Genomic DNA, 20,482 nt, shown 5'->3' on the forward strand with positions numbered 1-20,482 from the left:
TATCCTTTAAAGTAAGTTTGATGTTCCCTTTCAGGTTATGAATTTTTGGAGAAACACCACTAAAGCGATGTGTCTTTTCCAGTGCATGATATCAAGGTACAGATGGCATCGGTTTCTCCCAGTATAGGTGATGTTCACTTAGGTAAGGTAGTGTCTGCCAGGTTTCTTCACCATAAAGTTACTATTTTTTTCTTTATGATTAAAAATAATGCTGGGGGGAGGTGCTACTTGATTACACCCCATTCCTCTTCTAATTTTTACCCACAAGTTTTAGCATCCACTGATGATTTTCTAACTTCATAATTTCATCAATAAGTATTAGTTGGTAATCTCCTAATCCATTTATTTCTTGAATCATTAACTCTTTTAAAGCAAAAGTCCTGTTTTGAAGCAATCAGAATTTTTCTTATCTATCAATTTCTAATAGTGAATCTTGCCTATGTAGGCTGAAGACATACAGTACCTGTGTTAGTCGGCTAGGGCTGTCGTAACAATATACCACAGCCTGGATGGCTTAAACAACAGAAATTTCTCACAATCCTGGAAGTTCTAGATCAAGGTGCCAGCAGATTTGATTTATCCTGTGGCCTCTCCCCTGCCTCGTGGATGACTGTCTTCTCTTGGTGTCCCTCCAGGGCATTTTCTCTATGCAGTCACACCCTTGGTGTCTCTTCTTCTAAGGACACCAGTCCTATTGGGCTGCCGGCCTATAATAACACCCTGCATTTGTTTCATGAATGTACTCTCTTCTCAAGTATCACCGAGGATAATGGTTTTTAAACCTCTCTTTTGTTCACTCAATTATATTTCTTCAAGGGTCCATTCTTACGTGTATTTATCTAGTCTTTTCCATAGAAAAGAAGGATTCTTCCCCTCTCTGGTGATTGATTCTTGGTTGTCCTTTTGAGTTCAAGTGTGAAGATCTGAACTGGTTTTTCTAGATAGCTGGAGTGGTCTCTTGTTTGTTTGTATTGTTTTCCTCCTAGATCCCTAGACTGATAGTCGAATTTCTTTAGAGGCAAGAACCCAGTGTTATGCCTGCAGGTCATCACCCGGCTACCTTTGCAGGTGGAGGGAAATGGTGGATTGTGAGTGCCAGTTAGGGCAACTCCCTGACTTTGGTTTTAGCCCCTCACACTGCACCAGCCAGCCCCACATCCAGGTTACACCTGGAACAGAGAGTCCCAGCCCTCCTGCATGTCTCTCTTGAAGTTATTTTGAGCTGCATGCCTCCATTCACTCCTATTTCATAGGAATTTGTTTTCACTCCTGTTTGAGATAGGAAAAACCAAACTGTTTTTGCTACTCTCCACTGGCTCAACACTTCTGACACCAGAGAATCCCCCACACATGAAACAGTTCTCCAGCAGACACCAGCTCGGTGTCTTACAGTTTAACTTAATTCTGACACTGTCTACCTCAACTTACAGTCAAATCCCACAAGTTAAGGGTTCATTTCCACAAGACTTTAGGTTGACTGTCACCTACACTTCTGACTGACCAGCTATAAATCAGGGTTCCCACACCCCCTTCTCAGGTTTGATTAATTTGCTAGGATGATGGTTAGCCTGTCCAGGGTCCTGATTGCCAGCAGTGAAACTTCATGGTGACACAATTTGGAATCAGGAAACTTAACCCTTGGCCACTAGATCTGGGAAGTTGGCTCAATGTATGTTTCACCAGATAAGAATATTAAGGTTTTTGCCTCAGGACTGGCTCAGGAAGTCAAGCAAGATGGAGCTGGGAAGTGTGCTTTGTGAAGTTGGGAGACATCAGCTGCTAGTCTTGTATGGCTGTCTTGTTCTCTGCTTTATCTTCAGTGCGCTGAGTACATATCACATAGCTGATGCTCAATAAACATTTGGAAACAAGTGAATTAAATGTAAAGCAGAACCAGAGGATATATGGTGGGTCTTACTAATGAGAGTAGAGTCGACTCTTTTCTCCTTCTTCCAGCTGAATTACTCAAAAACTGAATTACTCAATAACTACTTCCCTTTGCAATACACGAAAATGTCATTCTCCCAAGCCTGACCATCCCTAACCCACTAAAAAATCACTGCTTATTTCCTAGATGCCCAGCCTGGAAGATTTTGTAAAGCTTCATTTTGTCTCTTTTTTTCTGTATTTTTAATTTTAAAATTACATCATAATATTGACTATGTTTTCCTCAATTTCAGGTACACACCTCCCAGATATTCCAATATGCCTCCTAGAAAAGCATGCCCTTCTGAGTGGAAATGATACCGTTACTCTAATGATGCAGTCCATGATATAAGCATCATTTTTTTGACAGTGACATCATGTCAATCTTTCTTTCAGAAAAGTATTATGTCATTTCATGTTATTGTTAAACTTTCCCTGTATTCTGTACTCTCGCAATTCATTTTTTGATAAAAGAGGAAGATCTTATATCTGTCACATTTCGTCTGTTACATTTGGCCCATTGTTGTAGCTTATCAAGACCTTTTGGATTTGATGGTGTTACTTATCGCATTCACCATCCTTTCCAATATAATTGTCACCCATAAAGTTGATATATCTATCCATAATACAAAAAGGGAGCAGGAATTTTTATTGTTGTTGTTTGTTTTTTTGAGATGGAGTCTCACTCTGTAACCCACACTGGAGTGAAGTGGCGCGATGTTGGCTCACTGAAACCTCCGCCTCCTAGGTTCAAGTGATTCTCCAGCCTCAGCCTCCTGAGTAGCTGAATTTTTAAGGTGAGAGTATTTTATTTCTGTGGCTCCATACTCTGTCCAGAAATAATTATCTGCCATTTCAGTATTAGAGTAAGATGAAGTTACATTCCTCAGCTTCTTTCATTCACATGGTCTCTTGTTAATAACTCTTGATTTTGCATAATTAACATAAAGCAAATCTCCTTTGTAAAGGCTTCCGCTTTTCTAGAGGCACTGAAAAACTTTATAAAAGCATTGAATTTTCTTATGAAAAGGAAGCTAATAACCACCTCACTTAGTTACATGTCTGGCAGCATTGGAGATAAGGATGTGCTACTGAACTTTCTACTTCTTGTTAAATGGCAAACCATATTGTTTATTTATAACTTAACATAATGTGTTAAGGAATAGGCAATGGTGGTGCTTATGGAAACTTTGTACTCCTGAGCATAAATACATAATAGAGTTTGGATATTTGTCCCTGCTCAAATCTCATGTTGAGTTATAAAAGCCAGTGTTAGAGATCGGCCTGGTGGGAGGTGTTTAGATCGTGAGGGTAGATCCCTCATGAATGGCTTGGGCCATACCCTTGGTGATAAGTGAGCTCTTGCTCTGAGTTCACATGAGAGCTGGTCACTTAAAAGTGTGTGGCACCTGTACCATACTCTCGCTGTCTTGCTCCTGCTTTCACCATGTGACATGCCTGTTTCCCCTTCGCCTTCCTCCATGACTATAAGCTTCCTGAGGCTGCCCCAGAAGCCAAGCAGATGTCAGCACCATGTTTCCTATAAAGCCTGCAGAGCTGTGAGCAGATTAAACCTCTTTTCTTTATAAGTTACCCAGTCTCGGGTATTTCTTTATAGCAATGCAAGAATGATCTATTACAGAAAATTGGTACCAGGAGTGGGGTTTTGTTATAAAGATACCTGAAAATGTGGAACTGACTTTGGAACAAGGTAATGGGTAGAGGTTGGAAGAGTTTGGAAGGCTCAGAAGACAGAAAGATGAGGGAAAATTTGGAACTTCTTAGAGACTGTTTAAAAGTTGCAACTAAAATTCTGATAGTGATATGGATAATGAAGTCCAGGCTGCCAAGGTCTTCGATGGTAATGAGGAACTTAGTGGGAACTGGAGCAAAGGTGACACATATTATGCCTTAGCAAAGAACTTGGCTGCATTCTGTCCATGCCCTAGGGATCTGTGGAAGTTTGAACTAAAGAGTGGCAACCTGGGGTATCTGGTGGAAAAAATTTCTAAGCAGCAAAGTGTTCAAGATTTGGGCTGGCTGCTTCTAATAGCATGTGCTCAGATGTGGGAGCAAAGAAATGACTTCGAATTGGAACTTATATTAAAAAGGAAAGCAGAGTGTAAAAATTTGGAAAATTTACAGCCTGGCCATATGGCAGAGAAAGAAAAAGCTTTTTCAGGAGAGGAATTCAAGCAGGCTGTGAGGCATCCACTTGCTAGAGATATTTGCATAACTAAAAGTCAACTGCTAATATCCAAGATAATGGAGAAAAGTCCCCAAAGGCATTTCAGAAACCTTTGCTGAAACCCCTCCCATCACAGGCCCAGAGGCCTGGGAGGAAAGAATGATTTCATGGACCAGGCCCAGGGCCCTGCTTCCCTGCACAGGCTCAAGACAGGGCTCCCCACGCCCTGGTCACTCCAGCTCCAGCTATGGCTCAAAGGGGCCCAGGTACAGCTTGGGCTGCCACTTTGGAGAATGAAAGCCATAAGCCTTGGCAGCCTCCACGGGGTGTTAAACCTGCAGGCACACAGAGTACAAGAGTGGTAGATTCTTGGCGGCTTCTCCCTAGATTTTGGAGGTGGTATGGAAAAGCCTGGGTTTTCAGGAAGCAGCTTTCTGCAGGGGCAGAATCCTCACAGAGGACCTCTACTACGGCAGTGTAGCAGGGAAATGTGGGTCGGAGGCCCCACACTGAGTTCCTACTGGGGCACTGCCTAGTGGAGCTGTGTGAAGAGGGCCACCATTCTACAGGAGAGTGGAGAATACTCAGAGAAATTAAATAACCAGGAGAGTACAGGGTCCTGGGGATAAATGAAGAAAAGGTTCGGCGTGGCCAGGAGAAACAGAATTTTGAGTCAAATGGGAGGGAAATAGAGAATTCAGAGGTTACAGCAAACTTCTCTGTAGTTAAGGCAAGGTCTTTGGAGAAGCTCAGATTGACCTAGGGGCATGGCAAAAGGTAAACACAGGTGAGACTTGGCCCTGGCTTTGGAGGAGTATGGGAAAAGCAGGTACATCTGTATGGTAAGGAGGAGAGTCATACTACTACTAATTGACATAGAAGGTAGCATTTACCAATTACTTAATATGCACCAGGTATTGTTCTGAGTCTTTACACATATATACTTAATTATTGCAACCCTGTGAGACAGGTAAAATAATCCCCTTATACAAATGAAGAAACTGAGCACAGAGAGATTGTGTAAGCACTTAACTAGTACAGTTAAAATTCAAACTCAGGCAGCTTGGCTCCAGAAATGAAGCTCTGGAAGATTCATATATATATTGAATTCTTTGCCAAAATGTAAAAATTAAACTTGAAAATTTATATATGTCCCATAGTGAAAGACAGAGTTTTAATAAGTCAAAAAATTAATGCAGCATAATTGTGTACAATTCAATAATGTTTATTATGTGTAATTGAACATTCACAGGAAATTTATGCTTCTATATTATCATTAACTTTTGTTGTTCTTGTTGTCATTTTTGAGATAGGGTCTCAGTCTGTCACCCAGGCTGGAGTACAGTGGTTAATTCACAGGGTTTCACTGCAACCTTAACCTACTGGGCTCAAGTGATCCTCCTGCTTCAACCTCCTGTGTAGCTGGAACCACGGGTGCATGCCACCATGCCTGGCTAATTTTTTGATTTTTTGTAAAAATAAGGTCTCACTTTGTTGCCCAGGCTGGTCTCAAACTCCTAGGTTCAAGCAATCCTCCCATCATGGCCTCCCAGCGTGCTGGGATTATGGGTATGAGCCACTGCCCCTGGCTATTATTATTAACTTTTAAAAATGTATGTCACATATGCCATAATCATTTCCAATTCTTTCAAAGTTTTTTTAAATTTCAGCTCAAAATATTAGAATGAAATGCACACTCGACTAAAGAAGTTATATTCTATGTTCGAGAAAATGTACAAATATTGATTCTGGTTTTTTTTGAGATGGAGTCTTGCCGTCTCGCCCAGGCTGGAGTGTAGTGGTGTGATCTTAGCTCACTGCAACCTCTGCCTCCTGGGTTCAAGCAATTCTCCTGCCTCAGCCTCTCGAGTGGCTGGAATTACAGGCACTCACCACCACGCCTGGCTAATTATTATATTGTTAGAGAGATGGGGTTTCACCATGTTGGCCAGGCTAGTCTCAAACTCCTGACCTCAGGTGATCAACCTGCCTCGGCCTCCCAAAGTGCTGAGAATACAGGGGCGTGAGCCACCACGCCTGGCCTACAAATATTGATTCTATCCATGGTTTGGTGAAAAACCATACAATTTCAGCTTATTCTCTGTGGCATCAGCAGGGGTCATGTATAAAGATGGCAGAGTCCTGTCCAGCGTGCTGCAGAGGGAAAGTGCTGAGTGAACACGAGTTGTTACCCACTTAGCTGTCCCAAGTTAATCGGAATGCGGATGGACGCCGTGCATAATCAGCATGAAATTTTATGAAGAGCTGATTTGAGGAAGCCACGAAGGGAGCTATGCTGGTGTCCTAAAATTGAAAAAAAAGTATCCAATTATATATTTCACATATTTGAACGTTTTTCTAGGAATGTTAGCCTAGTAACAAAGTACCACATAAAGAAACTTTATAGAATTTATGGTGAACCTGCATATATTTCTTGAAGTAACCTTGCAAAGAATGAATGCAAATGCTTTACAAAGGAATATTTCTGGGTGTGGGGAGTTGAGGGAAAATGGGGAAGGACTGCTAATGGGTACTGGGTTTCTTTGGGGGGGTAATGAAAGTGTCCCAAAATTGGCTGTGCTGATAATGGCCACACAGCTCTGTGAACCTACTAAAAACCACTGAATTGTATACTTTAAGGAGATGAATTGGATGGTATTGAAATTGTATCTCAATAAAACTGTTATCAAAAAACTTGAACTTCTTATTCAAGTTCTTAGTGCAAATTTAATTTTTCTGAAACAAACATATATAATTAAAATGATCCTATTAAGTAAAATATAGTATTTTCATCCTCAGTGTTTATAGTTTGCTCTTGAGATTTATTTTCATATACTTCTGTGGAACAGTGTGTGTTTCTGTGTGTGTTGGGGGGATACATGGGTCCCTGTTTCTCACTTTCTATTCATTCATTTGGCAAATATTGATCAAGGCACTGCCACGCTGCAGGTATTAAGAAGACATTAAAAAATGAGCAAAACAGGCAAAAAGCCCTGCTCTCATGATGCTTACATGACTGGCTTCTCCTGCCTCAGCCCTACCCCAAGTCATCAAAACACAGGCTTATTTCCAAGATACTCACTTACTCAAGTAAGTATAGATTTTTTTTTCTGTAAGAAATACATCAAGGAATATACAATATTTTTATTCCTATGCACATCTACTTTTTACTTCCATTTTAATCTGCTTCCAAATTTCAATAACTTCTTTTATATTGACAAACTAGTATGTCAACAGACTGTCAACAGAAGTTTTAGAATCTCCTTTGATTCTCCTTGTTTGTCCCGTTATTCTTTCATTTGCTAGATCTTCATTTTCTGTAGCTGCAAGGGATATAGGATTTCCCTGTGAACAATGGTATTTACCATAATATAAAATATCTCCAAATCAGGGTTTGTGTTTATATTAGCAAAATAAGGAGCTACCTCTGTATGTACATGTATGTATTTAAATACTGTATGTATATAAATATTACAAGTTTAACAAACATATTTACATGCATATTTACATACATAAAAAGTTGAATTGTATACTTAAGGAGTATACATACAAAAGTATACAACTTTCATATGTATGTAAATATGCATGTAAATATGTATGTATGTAACATGTAAAAGTTGTATGTATGTAAATATTAGCAAAATATTACAACTTCCAAAAAGTTGTAAGTATGTAAATATTAGCAAAACAAGAGCTACCTCTGTACTTCATGTTTTATGCTTATGTTTTACATTTTTTCATTTATGTTTAACATTGATAAAGTGTTAAAGAAATCAGTGGTACCTTTAAGAAAAAAACAATTACACATGAAATTATATCCACATTTATAAAAAAATGTAAAACTGGGAAAATACCGTAAACACCAACAGTTAAAAAAATTGATGTATCTCGCTATATACTTCAACTTAACGTGGCATTGGATTAAATGGCCGTCACTTCTCTCAGTGACTCGGTTTATACTTGTTCAGTATAAACCTGAACTCGGTTTATACAAGTCCAGGATATACTTGTTCTTTCCACCTTATGGGAGTGTCACTGTGGGGATCAAACGGGGTTGTATGTTTGCAAGCCACCGAAAACCATGCCCACAAAAAAACCCCTACCAATATAAAGTCATGGTATTGTTAAAATTGCCTCTTTTCCTCCCTTTTGAAATGTTTGTAAATTTCAATTCAATGTCTAAGAGCTGATTAGCTTCTAAATCTGATGTGTGGCACATTTACTGGGGTCTCTATCTCTGTGGGCCTTCTGTGCATCCCCGTGATACGGTGTCTGCTGGTCCTGTGATTACCATTTCTCACCAAGTAATGTAACTATATGTATAAAGATATCACTACCAAAAAGTTTAAGTGTTGTCTGCAGTTGCAAAAAGTTCAAGAGACCTAAATGTCCACTTAGAGGGGCTTCATTAAATAAATTAGGCCACACTCGTGCAACGGAACACTCTCCAAAACTTAAATATGATGCACCAGTGTTTTTATTGATATAAGTTACTAATGATATATTGGTAAGTAGGAAAAACACACCATCAAACAGTAAAAAATATGCCTGTAAAAATATATGCAAATATATTCAAAGAAAGATGTTAAGAATATATGAGAATGCCCAGGGTTTTAGAAAAATTAGACTATTTTCTGATACTTCTGAAAACAGCATTTATCAATTTTATAAATAGTTATATTTTAAAAACCATCTAGATTTCCAGCTGATACAGTTCTCTGTCTAGTTTGATTACAAAGTCTAAGTGATTAAAGGGCAGAAAAATCAGAAACAGATACCCGCTTGCCAACAGCCAATTTTCCCTTACTTACTATCTTGTTATTTTGAGATGGAGTCTGGCTCTGTCGCCCAGGCTGGAGTGGAGTGGCGCCATCTCGGCTCACTGCAACCTCTGCCTCCCCGGCTCAAGCAATTCTTTTCCCTCAGCCTCCGGAGTACTTGGGATTACAGGCGTGTGCCACTATACCAGCTAATTTTTGTATTTTTAGTAGAGACGGGGTTTCCCCATGTTGGCCAGTCTAGTCTCAAACTTCTGAGCTCAAGTGATCCACCTGCCTGGGCCTCCCAAAGTGTTGGGATTACAGGTGTGAGCCCTTACTCTCTTTAAGTATCTACTTGCACATCAAATAAGAGGATCGTAAGCACAGATGCCTGCAATATTGAATCAACGTCAGATTCTGAGTTGCTTAGGGAAGATATCAGAGCTTTACAAAAACAAACTATCGGTCACCATTTCTTCAAATAATTTCTGCAATTTTCAGCAAGAAGTAGATAAAATAGAGCCACGTGTCCAAATTTTCTACAGTTCTATTTATGCAGAAATAAACATGGGTATTCAACCCTAGGCAGTGCACTGACGTCACAGAGGGAGCTTTTTTAAAAAAACAGCGTGCTGTGACTCCTCCCTGGGAAATCCCGATTCAGTGGGTTTCGGTGGGAACTGGAAGTCTAATGTAAGTAACTCCACAGGTGATTCTGACGCAGAGCTGATTTTGGTAACTCTTAATAGTAATTTAATGCAATGCCCACCAGATGGCACTCATGCTCCCAGAATAGAAAGGCAAGTGGGAAAACTGCTCAATTTGTTAAAGGCTGTGCTTCCTCCTCTGCAGTGTCTGCCTTTGAAAGTCTACACTAGGCCGGGCCCAGTGGCTCACGCGTGTAATCCCAACACTTTCGGAGGCCGAAGCGGGTGGATCACCTGAGGTCAGGAGTTCGAGACCAGCCTGGTCAACATGGCAAAACCCTGTTTCTACTAAAAGTACAAAAATTAGCTGAGTGTGGTGGCGGGCGCCTGTAATCCCAGCTACTCAGGAGGCTGAGGCAGGAGAATTGCTTGAACCCGGGAGGCGGAGGTTGCAGTGAGCTGAGATTGCGCGCAGCACTGCACTCCAGCCTGGGTGACAAGAGCGAGATTCCATCTTAAAAAAAAAAAAAAAGTCTACACCAAGTGACTCATTATTGTCTAAAAATAACAAATGGGAATATAAAATGTTTGTTTTACTCACGCCTCCACAGTATGGTCCAGAGGATGGAGAGCTGGCGTTGGGCCCATCGTAGAGTGTGAGATAGTTCTGGACACAGTCTCCTGGATCGTCAATGCTGATGAAGTAGAAGTTGATGGTGACAAGCCTTCCAGCAGGAGCAACAAGGACCCACTCGCAGTACGTGTTGTTTGGGTATGTGCCTGGATAGCCAGGGCTGGTGAATGAGCCTCTGTCTCCATAAAGAGTTCCACCACATCCTGCAAGGAAAACAGGACAAGAAGTTTGCTTCAACAACATATAAACCGTCCAGTCTGGCTTGTTAGGCAATAAGACTTTATTTTCTTAAGGTGCTGAGACTCTGCAAGAATAATGGAGGCAGAAATCCCTTTTCCTTTTCCTCTTCTTTGGGCTACACCCTTTCTCCTCGCTTCCCCTCTCTTCCCACTGCCACCTCCACCTCTTCCATCCTCCACACACGTGCCTTTGCCTGCATATCACAACCCAGGGATAACTTCCTCCAGGACTGTACTTTGAAAATTGGGAGTTGAGAGCAGAATGGAAAAAAAAACAAAAAAAAAAAACAAAAAAAAACTTGATAAAGTAACTGTGGGAGAAAATCAAGTTGTTGTCTGTGTGCTTTCGATGGTGTAGAGATCTTTGCGTGCCCAGAGTTGACGCCAGTGATGTGAGTGAAGTAAAATTAGAAGTAAAATTCAGCACTAAACCAAGAGGGAGTGCATTATTGTAGGTGATGGCAGGAATGACTTCATTATAAAAGTGACTTTACCAGGCTAATAACTGACATACTTAAGGTCAAATACTTCAAGTTTTGGTGTTAATTTGTTCAATTTGATAATCTGTATATGAAGGCTGTCATGATTGAGACTATATATCTGTGGAGATCCAGGTCATCTCTGGGACAGGAAGAAGCTGGCTGGCATAGTTACAGAGCACGTGGCTGGGCCTCTGACCACTGAGGTCTAATCTCACCTCCACCTCAGTCTAGTGGAGCATTTTGGGCAACTCATTAATCTTGGTGGGTTTTTTTGTTTGGTTGGTTTTGTTTTGAGACGGAGTCTTGCTCTGTCGCCCAGGCTGGAGTGCAGTGGCACGATCTTGGCTCACTGCAAGCTCCACCTCCCGGGTTCATGGTGGGTTTTTTTTTTTTTTTTTTGAGACGGAGTCTTGCTCCGTCACCCAGGCTGGAGTGCAGTGGTGTGATCTCGGCTCACTACAGCCTGCATCTCCCAAGTTCAAGTGATTCTCCAGTCTCAGCCTCCCGAGTAGCTGGGATTACAGGCATGTGCCACTACACCCAGTTAATTTTTGCATTTTTAGTGGAGATGGGGTTTCACCATGTGGGCCACACTGGTCTGGAACTCCTGACCTCAGGTGATCCACCCACCTTGGTCTCCCAGGGATTATAGGTGTGAGCCACAGCACCTAGCTTAATCTTGGTGTTTTATTTGCTCGTTGATAAAATTTGAGCATTGGAGGTCACCTTTAAGCTTCCTTTGGGTGCCAAGATTCCGTTACCCACGATTGTCTTTATAGAACCCTTTTCTTAAGATATTTAAAGTGAGTTCTGTTTATCTTTCTTATTTTGAAGGTATTTTGGTATTTTGGGATATTTTATAAAGGTATTCCTCCTCTCTTGAATTAAATGTATTGACATGACTTAAATTTTCTTTAGTTGTTTGATAAACAGCCAGCCAAAAATGTGAGAAGATACTTACTACCCTAAAAAAAGCAATTTCTTTCCAGGACCGCCAAGAAACGTCAGGGCCTGCGAGAAGCACAACCACTCATATATATGCCGGAATGTGTTCATAAGTTGGATTTTTGGTAAAAATTTTTCTTTAAATTCTCAAAGAACTTCCTTGATGGTCAAGCCAAAAGTCAAAAAGTCTAAAAAAATTTAATTTACAAGGAATTTTTGAATCTTCCTACCTTACCTTATATATGCTTCATATATGAATATATATTCTTTTGTAAACAGAAATAATGAATAAATGTAGAATTTAAAGTAATCTGGCCGGGCGCGGTGGCTCATGCCTGTAATCCCAGCACTTTAGGAGGTTGGATCACCTGAATTCAGGAGTTTGAGACCAGCCTGGCCAATATGGGGAAACCCTGTGTCTACTAAAAATACAAAAATCGGCTGGGCATGGTGGCGCATGCCTGTAATCTCAGCTACTTGGGAGGCTGAGGTAGGAGAATCACTTGAACCTGGGAGGTGGAGGTTGCAGTGAGCTAAGATCACTCCACTACACTCCAGGCTGGATGACACAGCGAGATTCCATTTCAAAAAAAAAAAAAAGTAATCTGTACTTTCATTGTTAAAATCTCTATTCTTAACATAAACTAATCAGGTACACAGGTAGCTAAAAATATAAGGTTACTTTGCCTTTTACTATTAGACACCTCATGTTTTTCTCACAGTGCTTTCCCGTACAAAGTGCAAATGTCTTACGAGAGGGTGATGAAGTCCAGATGATTTCATATCCACGATCAGAAGTTACACTATCACTCTTAAATCGTAGGTATAGTTCATTATTTTGAGAGAAGACAGGGTTTGGCAGCAGAGTTCCACAGTACTTGCCCAGTAATGGTGAATTGCTGTTACTTCCATTTCTCACCTTTAGGAAGGAGTCATTCATTATTAAACTTACACTTTCTTCTCTAAGGTATATACATTAAAATGGGAGACAATTTGAATGATGACATTGGTCGGAAAAGCTTTGTCTTTTTATACAGTTAAGAATGAAGGGTTTTCTGAAAATACATGCAGAAGTCACCTTCACTTGCAAAGGGGAAAAATGTTCCATGTGTAGATCAAAAAACATTTGCATTTGGATTCGGAAATATCTGTTAACCTACAGCAATTAAAACACCAGGCAGCTTTTTTATACCATAGTTTGTGCTGTGATCCTGCAGCCTTTGTTTTTGGGGAAACATTTTGGAGAATGTAGGTGAAGTGAATTTTTAAAAGGTGGAGATGGGCGGGGGCAATGTTGCCTGCTCTGTTTCCAGTCAACTATTACACCTTTCCTATTGTGTGTGTGTTTGTGTGTGTATATGTGTGTGTGCCCGTGTTTCCCATTGAAAATTACTTGGCTGTAAAGAGGCTATGAAAAAATACAATGCAAAGTATAATAAAGTTCAGAACAAAAGGAATTTCTGCATGGGCAAAGGACAGAATTATAAATCTATACAATGTCTGTTGTTAAATATGTTTTACAAACACATTCCGAGGCCTTGTTGTTTTTTTGTTTCAACTCATTTTTGAGTAGACACATATAAAAACAGGAGATGAGCCTCTGTTTTATGGGGAGAGAGAACCACACTGTGAACTGAACCCCTTTCTGTCCCTCAGCCTGGCTCCTGCCCTGCATTCACAACCATCCCTGCTTCCAGGAGGGCTCTCGACGCTTCTTACGGAAACGTTACGCGGGCAATGTATGTTGGAACCAGCCTGACATGCGGAAATGCTGATTTTACTGATCTATGTATTCAAAGTATTGGAAGTTCCTCTGTTCCCTTTATAATTTCATGGTTTAAACTTTGGTTAATTGCTGGTATCTTAAGTCACAGAGTTAAGACATCTTGCTGGGCTGTGTTGATCAGGTGAGATTGCTTTTAGGTCTATGTAGTAGCCCATGGGAGAGAATAATGCCTTTCTAGTGCTTTGGGGACTATTCTGCTGAGTGTTTAAACAAAGTAACCTTGCCATGACAGAGTAGCCAGTCATCCGCTAGTAGATGGGAGGGCTGCCATAGCCAGCACCACGCTCTTGAGTTTGGGCGTTTTTCCCTCAGGGTCCTCTTTCAAAATGCCGTTGCTCTGAGAGGAGCAGCGAGATACTAATTTCCACCGACACTGCTGACAACTTGTCTTATTCACTTTCCTCTCCTAGGAAGAATGGGGCCACCTAGAGCAGTGGGCATCTCTGGGACATCAGAGGATCTTGAAAGGGGAGGTGAAGGCATGAAAACAGATTCCAAGCATGGTCTAGAGCTCGGCCCTCGCTTGGTAGTAACACAGTCAGAATTCTCAGTCAGACATTTCCGTTCCCACCGCAGTTCACAAGAACGGAATGCTGAGGCTTCCTGGTACAGCTGCCAAGAAACTGTGCCCACAGCCTTCCCACTGAGAGCCAGATGGAGCTACATTTTACAGGCCTAAGCGGTGGTTTCCTTTCTTTGCTTATGGGACAGGAAGTTTCAGATCCATTCTGTGGAGTAATGAAGGACAACTAGGAGGAGGAATTCTCACTCTCCACGGCTGGAAAGCAAGGCTTTGCTTCCCAGCATCTATCAGGCAAATGGCAAATGTTGACTCTGATCAATAATGGTCCATTCAAGCTGGAGTGAGTTAAGAGTTAGTTGCACTGTGACTCCAACCTAACGGGATTATTCCATCTTTCCTCCAGATCCCACTCTCCTCATTCTTTCTGCTTTACACTTCATATAAATATTTGGATCTCCATGGTGGGGGAGGTACACAGGTCCAAGTTGAATAACCTGACCGGCACAAAGAATAACTGTATTTGCCTCTTCATTTCCTCCCTGCTATATACATCTTTCGGTCTCCTGTCGTGGCGAGTATTCCTTTAGAAAAGGCATGAGCTTCCTCCGAGTGTTATTTATGGCACTATATGTTAAGGCTATTGATTAATAAAGGATTTAGATGAATTCCAAAGGGGAGAGCTTTCCAGGATGATAAAACTCCGTGTCAGGAATCATGTTGAAGCTAAACCCATATGCAAAGACCATATGCCGGAACACCCTTCCTGGCCAGGCTGGGCAGAAGGTGCCAGCAGCCCTAGGAGCCAGATCGGATGAGGGGGGTTGCAGGGGAGAAAAGAAAGAAAAGAAAGAAAGAAAGCCCTTGGTGCTAAGAAGCAGAAGATGTTTTGTTGGGAACAAAGGCTGAAGCTACCAAGAAACTATCAGCTGAGCAGAGGCCTGCTAGAAAGAATCGTCCTACAGAATGAAAGGAGCCCGCTGCCTACACCGGTACATTTCTTTATGCTACAAAGGTCAAATCCTCTTGGGCAGCTTATTTTGAATGAAGACCTGATTAAAGAGGCAGTGAGAAAAAAAATAAAATAAAAAATACAACTCCAGATCAGGGGTAGAGGAACAAGCACACTTTTTGGAAACTTTACTGAAGACTCTTGTGTGGTACAAAGCCAGTTTAGAGACGGTCAGGATGAGGTTTAGATTTAAACTCCACTCACAGAGGAACTCAGCATCTTTATGCTCTTGGTTTTTAGGTTCCACCTAAGTATATTTCCTAAGGATGAATGCATTTTCGACAGAGCTTGCAAAGCTCAAACCCCGTGAGCTCTGGGGTTTTTCTGGCAAAACACAGGGGCTGAGTTCCACACACTGGGTCCACATCAGATGAGGCTTATTCAGACTATCTCCTGCCTATGAGCGATGATGTTCATGTTCCATCTCATATGCCCAATGCAGGCAATGGGGCAGAAAGAGCACAGAGGGAGCTCATCGGGGGCACTGGAGGACCCCAAAGTTTCAGGCCCACGAGGCGCATGGTTCTGCCTGCTCCAGGCACAAGGGGGCTTCTCTCTCAGTGTGTCCTGGGGTGGGAGTGGAGGGTGGGTGGGTGGACGATGGGCAAACAGTGAAGTCACTTCTGTGCCCAAATTCAAGCTCTGGAGTTGTGGTGAAGAAAGGACAGACCACACCCCCTGAGACCAGGGAGCATTTATTCAAGGAAACACTTGTCTTTAGAGGATGTTGACGATGCCCCAAACTTACTGTAGCTGTCAGGAAAATTAGGTGAGCTATTTAGTATCATTGAGTTTCATTTTACAGAACCAGCATGTTGTCCTTAGACTTCCCTCTGATCCTTTTAGGTCTCAACTTACATATTGCCCTCTTGAGCCTTCTAGTTCCCAGACTGAGTTAGGAACCCCAACCCATGCTGGACTCAGTTAGTCCTTTCCACATTGTGCTGTAATTGGCTATACCCTATCTGTCCTTCCTGCCAGACTAGGAGTCTCCTGCAGGCCCTGAGGTTCCCAATTTCCGGTGTTTGGACTGGTGCTCTGTAGATGTTTAGGGAATGAAAGGGTAATGAATAAATTAATGAAACAAATAAGAATCATATAGTATTAGCAGCACTAGAGAAAAGGTGTAAAATCTTAAGTGATCCACCATCTTTTAAATAATTCATTCAAACGATATTCAAATGCATGTCACCTCCAAGAAATCGTTTCTGCATTCAACTGAGTTCTCGATGCCAAATGAATGAAAAAAGAGGGAAATGGTGTGGTTCTGGGGGGCCGTGAGAGTAACGGTGCAATCCTTGTCATTGTTGTAGTTATCTGGCCATCCAGGGCTTCTCAGGTTGCCAAATGCCTTGTGATAGTCTCTGTTGCAATCTTAGAGGAAAAATATGCATAATTAATGTATGCATTCCAATATTTAGTGCTCTTTCAACCTCACAGGAATCCTTCAAAAAGATCATTACATTTGATAAACTTTAGAAAAAAGTAATCCAGCTTCTTCGTTTACCTTTGAGATAATTGAGACCCTGAGCAGTGAAGTGAATTGCTCAAGCAGCACACACAGGTGCAACGCAACAGCTCGTTCACACAAACACGCCTACAGGAAGCATGACACAGGAGGCTTCTCCTTTAAAGACGAATACTCGAGCATCCTTTGAACTTTTCTGATCACATTGAGGTGGAAGTAGCATTCAGACTCTCTTTTCGACAAGGATGCTACCTCCAAGACAGAGTTTTGCACAAGGATTTTAAATCCATTGTTGAGTTATTTGTGGCAAATCGTTCTTTACCTTTTTTTTTGGTAAAAAAATACCAAAAGTACTTTTGTTTGTTTTAACCAAAGGAAGCTTTCATTTGAGTCAATTCAAAATAAGTACTAAATAAAGTGTTCTGTGAAAATAAACTTCTTAGTGATAGTAATCAGGTAACTCTTTCAAGGCTTTTTGATTTTTACAAAATAATTTTCAAAGATTTTCAATTTTGTGATTTTCAATTTTGTGAAAATACTAAAAACCTCTGCAATATAAACTTTAAGGTAAATTGTATGATATGAGACTTATATTTTGATAAAGCTTTTGTAAATAAATGTATATATTTCTTGTAAATAAAAATGTATATTCAATGTGGTTAAGTGTATAATTAATAAGATAACTGGCATATTTTTAAAATCAACTACATATACTTTGAAGAAAATGCTAGCATTCTAACCATCCTGGTTAGTATTATATTCTCTTTATCTCTTTAGAAACCAACTGTAGTAATTTGCTAAATTCGGCTGGGTTCTAGTTAAGAGAGGGATGTGGTTTTTGTTAACAAATCCTAATTTACTCACAGGAGTCAATTCTAGAAATAATTGTAATTATTCTAGGAATAATGGTAATGATGGCAGCTTTTCTGAATAAAAGATGAAGTTCCTGGCCTCACCTGCAATCTGATAGGTGAAACTCATTCTAGAGTTTCTGTTTACAACTCCAGATTTGAAAATGACAATTGCAGTACTCATAGAAGAATAAAACACTGGCACAGCCGAAGCATTTCTGCCACAGAACTGAATTCTTGAATTTCCGTGACCCTGAAATGAAATGGGAGCCAAATCATGTTAGATTTAGTCTTAGAAGAGAACAGGCCGTAACAGAAATTAGACTGCATATAAAAGTATGGTTTAAATATTTAGCCATGGAAACCAGCTCTGTTGTTGGAAGTGCTCTGCAAGAAGACTCACGTTGGCCTTGGAATTGATGCAAGTTGCACCTTCCCAGAGGGGCAGGAGGAAGGGAGGCAAAGCTTCTGCTGAAACCACAGACATTTCCCTGCTGAAAATAAGATCCCTCGCCTTTTATGCAACTTCCTAGCTGAGGCCTGTGCCATTGCTCTGAGGATCGCTAGGCTGTTTGAGAGCTCACTGGATCTCTCCTCCTGGGGCTTTTGCCATTGTCCTGAGCTCCATGGGACTAACAACCACCATCGCCCTGATCCAGCCCTTACTACCCCTTAGCAAATCTAATCAGAGCCTTTGGTTCCACTGTACATCCCCCAAGCCAGCCGGGGCCTGTCATGAGGTACCGGTTCCCCTTTGCAACACTAGGGCAGCCCTTATCACCTCTCAAAAGCCTGGAGTAAATGCAGTCGAATGCCCATCAGTTCTTGGGTAAAAACAAGTTGTACCAAAGTCAGGGTATTTGCAGCCTCCCTGTCACAGGAATGTCTCCAATATCTGCAGTCCTTAGGAACCTACTGAAACACCCCACCCGTCTCTGCTTGCAAAACTCCTGTAACTGCTTGGGGCTTCCACCCCTTTTCCCCACTGTCTCCTGCTCTTGGTCCTTGTCTAACTTTGCTGTATCCTGTGAACTTTAACCGCACTGTCAGTCATTCTCTGTATACATCCCCCACCTTTCCACTTTGTGGCCTTAGCAAAACCTGGTTCTCCAGCAGCCTCCTGGTAGAGGCTGTTCTTTACCCATGCTCCACAGTTCATTGAGTGGGAAGGGTGGGGGGCCAGCCTCGGGGGAAGGGAGGGATGCTCCACATTCCTCACTGCAGCTTCCATCCTCGTCTCAAAGCTGGTTCTCCTTCGACGGTCTCTACAACTGGCCAAAGATATTCTTACCATTATCGTCACTCTCATTTACTTTTCTCCCAGTTACTTCCCTTCATTTATGAAAGACTTGAGGTGTCTCAGCTCATAGTCATCTCCTGCCCCCGATTTCCTTTCTGAACCCTTTAGAGGTTTCTGTGTTTTTATAGACAAGCCATTAAACACCCTTAACTTTGTATTTCTTAACTCTAGGGCCTTCCATCTCTGCATCTCTGTTCATCTCCAGTGCCAGCTAACCACTGAACATCCTCCGTAACCACCCGACACATCATTCCTTCCTGATCTGCCAATTAGGGCTGCTCTGTCTACTCTTGGATACCCCGAGAACCCCAGTTTCTCCCAGCTCATCCGTCAATGTTTGTCTTTCCTCCCTACCTACCCAGTCTGAAACCCTTGATTGTTTCCTGTATTCATTCAGTGGAAAACATTATTCAGTTATGACAAACACTGGGTCTTACTCGAGGCTGCTCCAGCTGCTGTTATGTTTCAGCCGGTGCCTCGTGCCCTGAAAGTGCCATTCTGTGCCCCACTGATCCCCATTGTCTTAGCTTCGTGAAGCCAGGGAAAATTGAGAGAGCTTTCACCCAAAGGGCCTGTTCCACTTGGCTGTAAGTCCTCTAGGGTACCACTGGGTAATAGAGATTTTGTCCCGAAAACCATTACCAATGGAATGACGATAATCTAGCATCTTGTCCACCTTGGGAGCTCATCTCAGCATCTATGCTTTGCACAAAACTCAGCAAGTCCAGGGTCTATTCGGCTGCCAGCACATCTCACGCCTCTTCACACTGGAGTCACACAACCTGGACTTTTCTTTCCCCAGCAAGACCACATGAGAAGCAGGGGACCCCAGATTTATAATGAAGGGGACCCTGAAAACTCAGAAGACAACAGATACTCTACTAGTCCAGCATATGGGGCTTTGACCATGACATTTTACTGGAATGAACTGGGGAGGGTTAGTTGCTCCCCAAACTGCAGAAAGACAATCCAGGTATTCTCAGATGTTCTCCCGGTATCCATCCTCAGTTCATGGCCAATCCCTTTGCATATTTTCCCCAGATAATCTCATTCTTCTCATTTTTCAATTACCTATCATGATAATGATGATGCACAAAAATCTTTGGGCCTTCGGTCAACAACCCACTTTGTGTCCAACTGTCTCCTCAACATCTTATTCCAGAGGAAATTCAGACTCAGCCTTTTTTAAAGCTCAAAATGGATTTTGTTGTTGTTGTTGTTGAGACGAAGTCTCACTCTGTCGCCCAGGCTGGAGTGCAGTGGCGCGATCTTGGCTCACCGCAACCTCCGCCTCCCAGGTTCAAGCGATTCTCCTACCTCAGCCTCCTGAGTAGCTGGGATTACAAGCACGCACCACTGCACCCAGCTAATTTTTTGTATTTTCAGTAGAGGCAGGGTTTCACCACATTGGCCAGGCTGATCTTGAACTCCTGACCTCAGGTAATCCACCAGCCTTGGCCTCCCAAAGTGCTGGGATTATAAGCATGAGCCACCACACCCAGCCCTTTTCTTTTTATCTCTCTTATATTACCATGAATATAAACCTATCGGACTAGTGCCAAACAGCCTCTTCACTGATTCTCTTGTGTTCTGTACTGACCCTTTCAATTCAACCTATACATAAATCCCACTAACTAGAGGTATTTCTCCAAGCATGGTCCGTGGAGCTCTGGTACTGGCACCAAAACACCAGAGGTGTTTGTCAAAAATTCAGATAAATGGGT

General features: G+C 41.8%; 1 protein-coding gene across 2 annotated transcripts in view; it reads right to left on the reverse strand.

Annotated features, from left to right (window-relative positions):
* Nucleotides 1-5,318: 5,318 nt before the first annotated feature.
* CUBN (cubilin) overlaps nucleotides 5,319-20,482 on the reverse strand; it is a 305,950-nt gene continuing 290,786 nt past the window's right edge. For both annotated transcript variants that reach the window (XM_063781434.1, XM_024346234.3), the window contains 5 exons: nucleotides 17,564-17,711; nucleotides 16,332-16,513; nucleotides 12,575-12,740; nucleotides 10,123-10,358; nucleotides 5,319-6,418 (listed from right to left, as the gene is read on the reverse strand). In XM_063781434.1, coding sequence (XP_063637504.1) covers nucleotides 6,311-6,418; nucleotides 10,123-10,358; nucleotides 12,575-12,740; nucleotides 16,332-16,513; nucleotides 17,564-17,711 — 840 coding nt within the window. In that variant the 3' untranslated portion in view covers nucleotides 5,319-6,310. The remainder of the gene's footprint in view (nucleotides 6,419-10,122; nucleotides 10,359-12,574; nucleotides 12,741-16,331; nucleotides 16,514-17,563; nucleotides 17,712-20,482) is intronic.

Source organism: Pan troglodytes, chromosome 8 (genome assembly GCF_028858775.2).
Source record: "Pan troglodytes isolate AG18354 chromosome 8, NHGRI_mPanTro3-v2.0_pri, whole genome shotgun sequence".
Taxonomy (NCBI): domain Eukaryota; kingdom Metazoa; phylum Chordata; class Mammalia; order Primates; family Hominidae; genus Pan; species Pan troglodytes.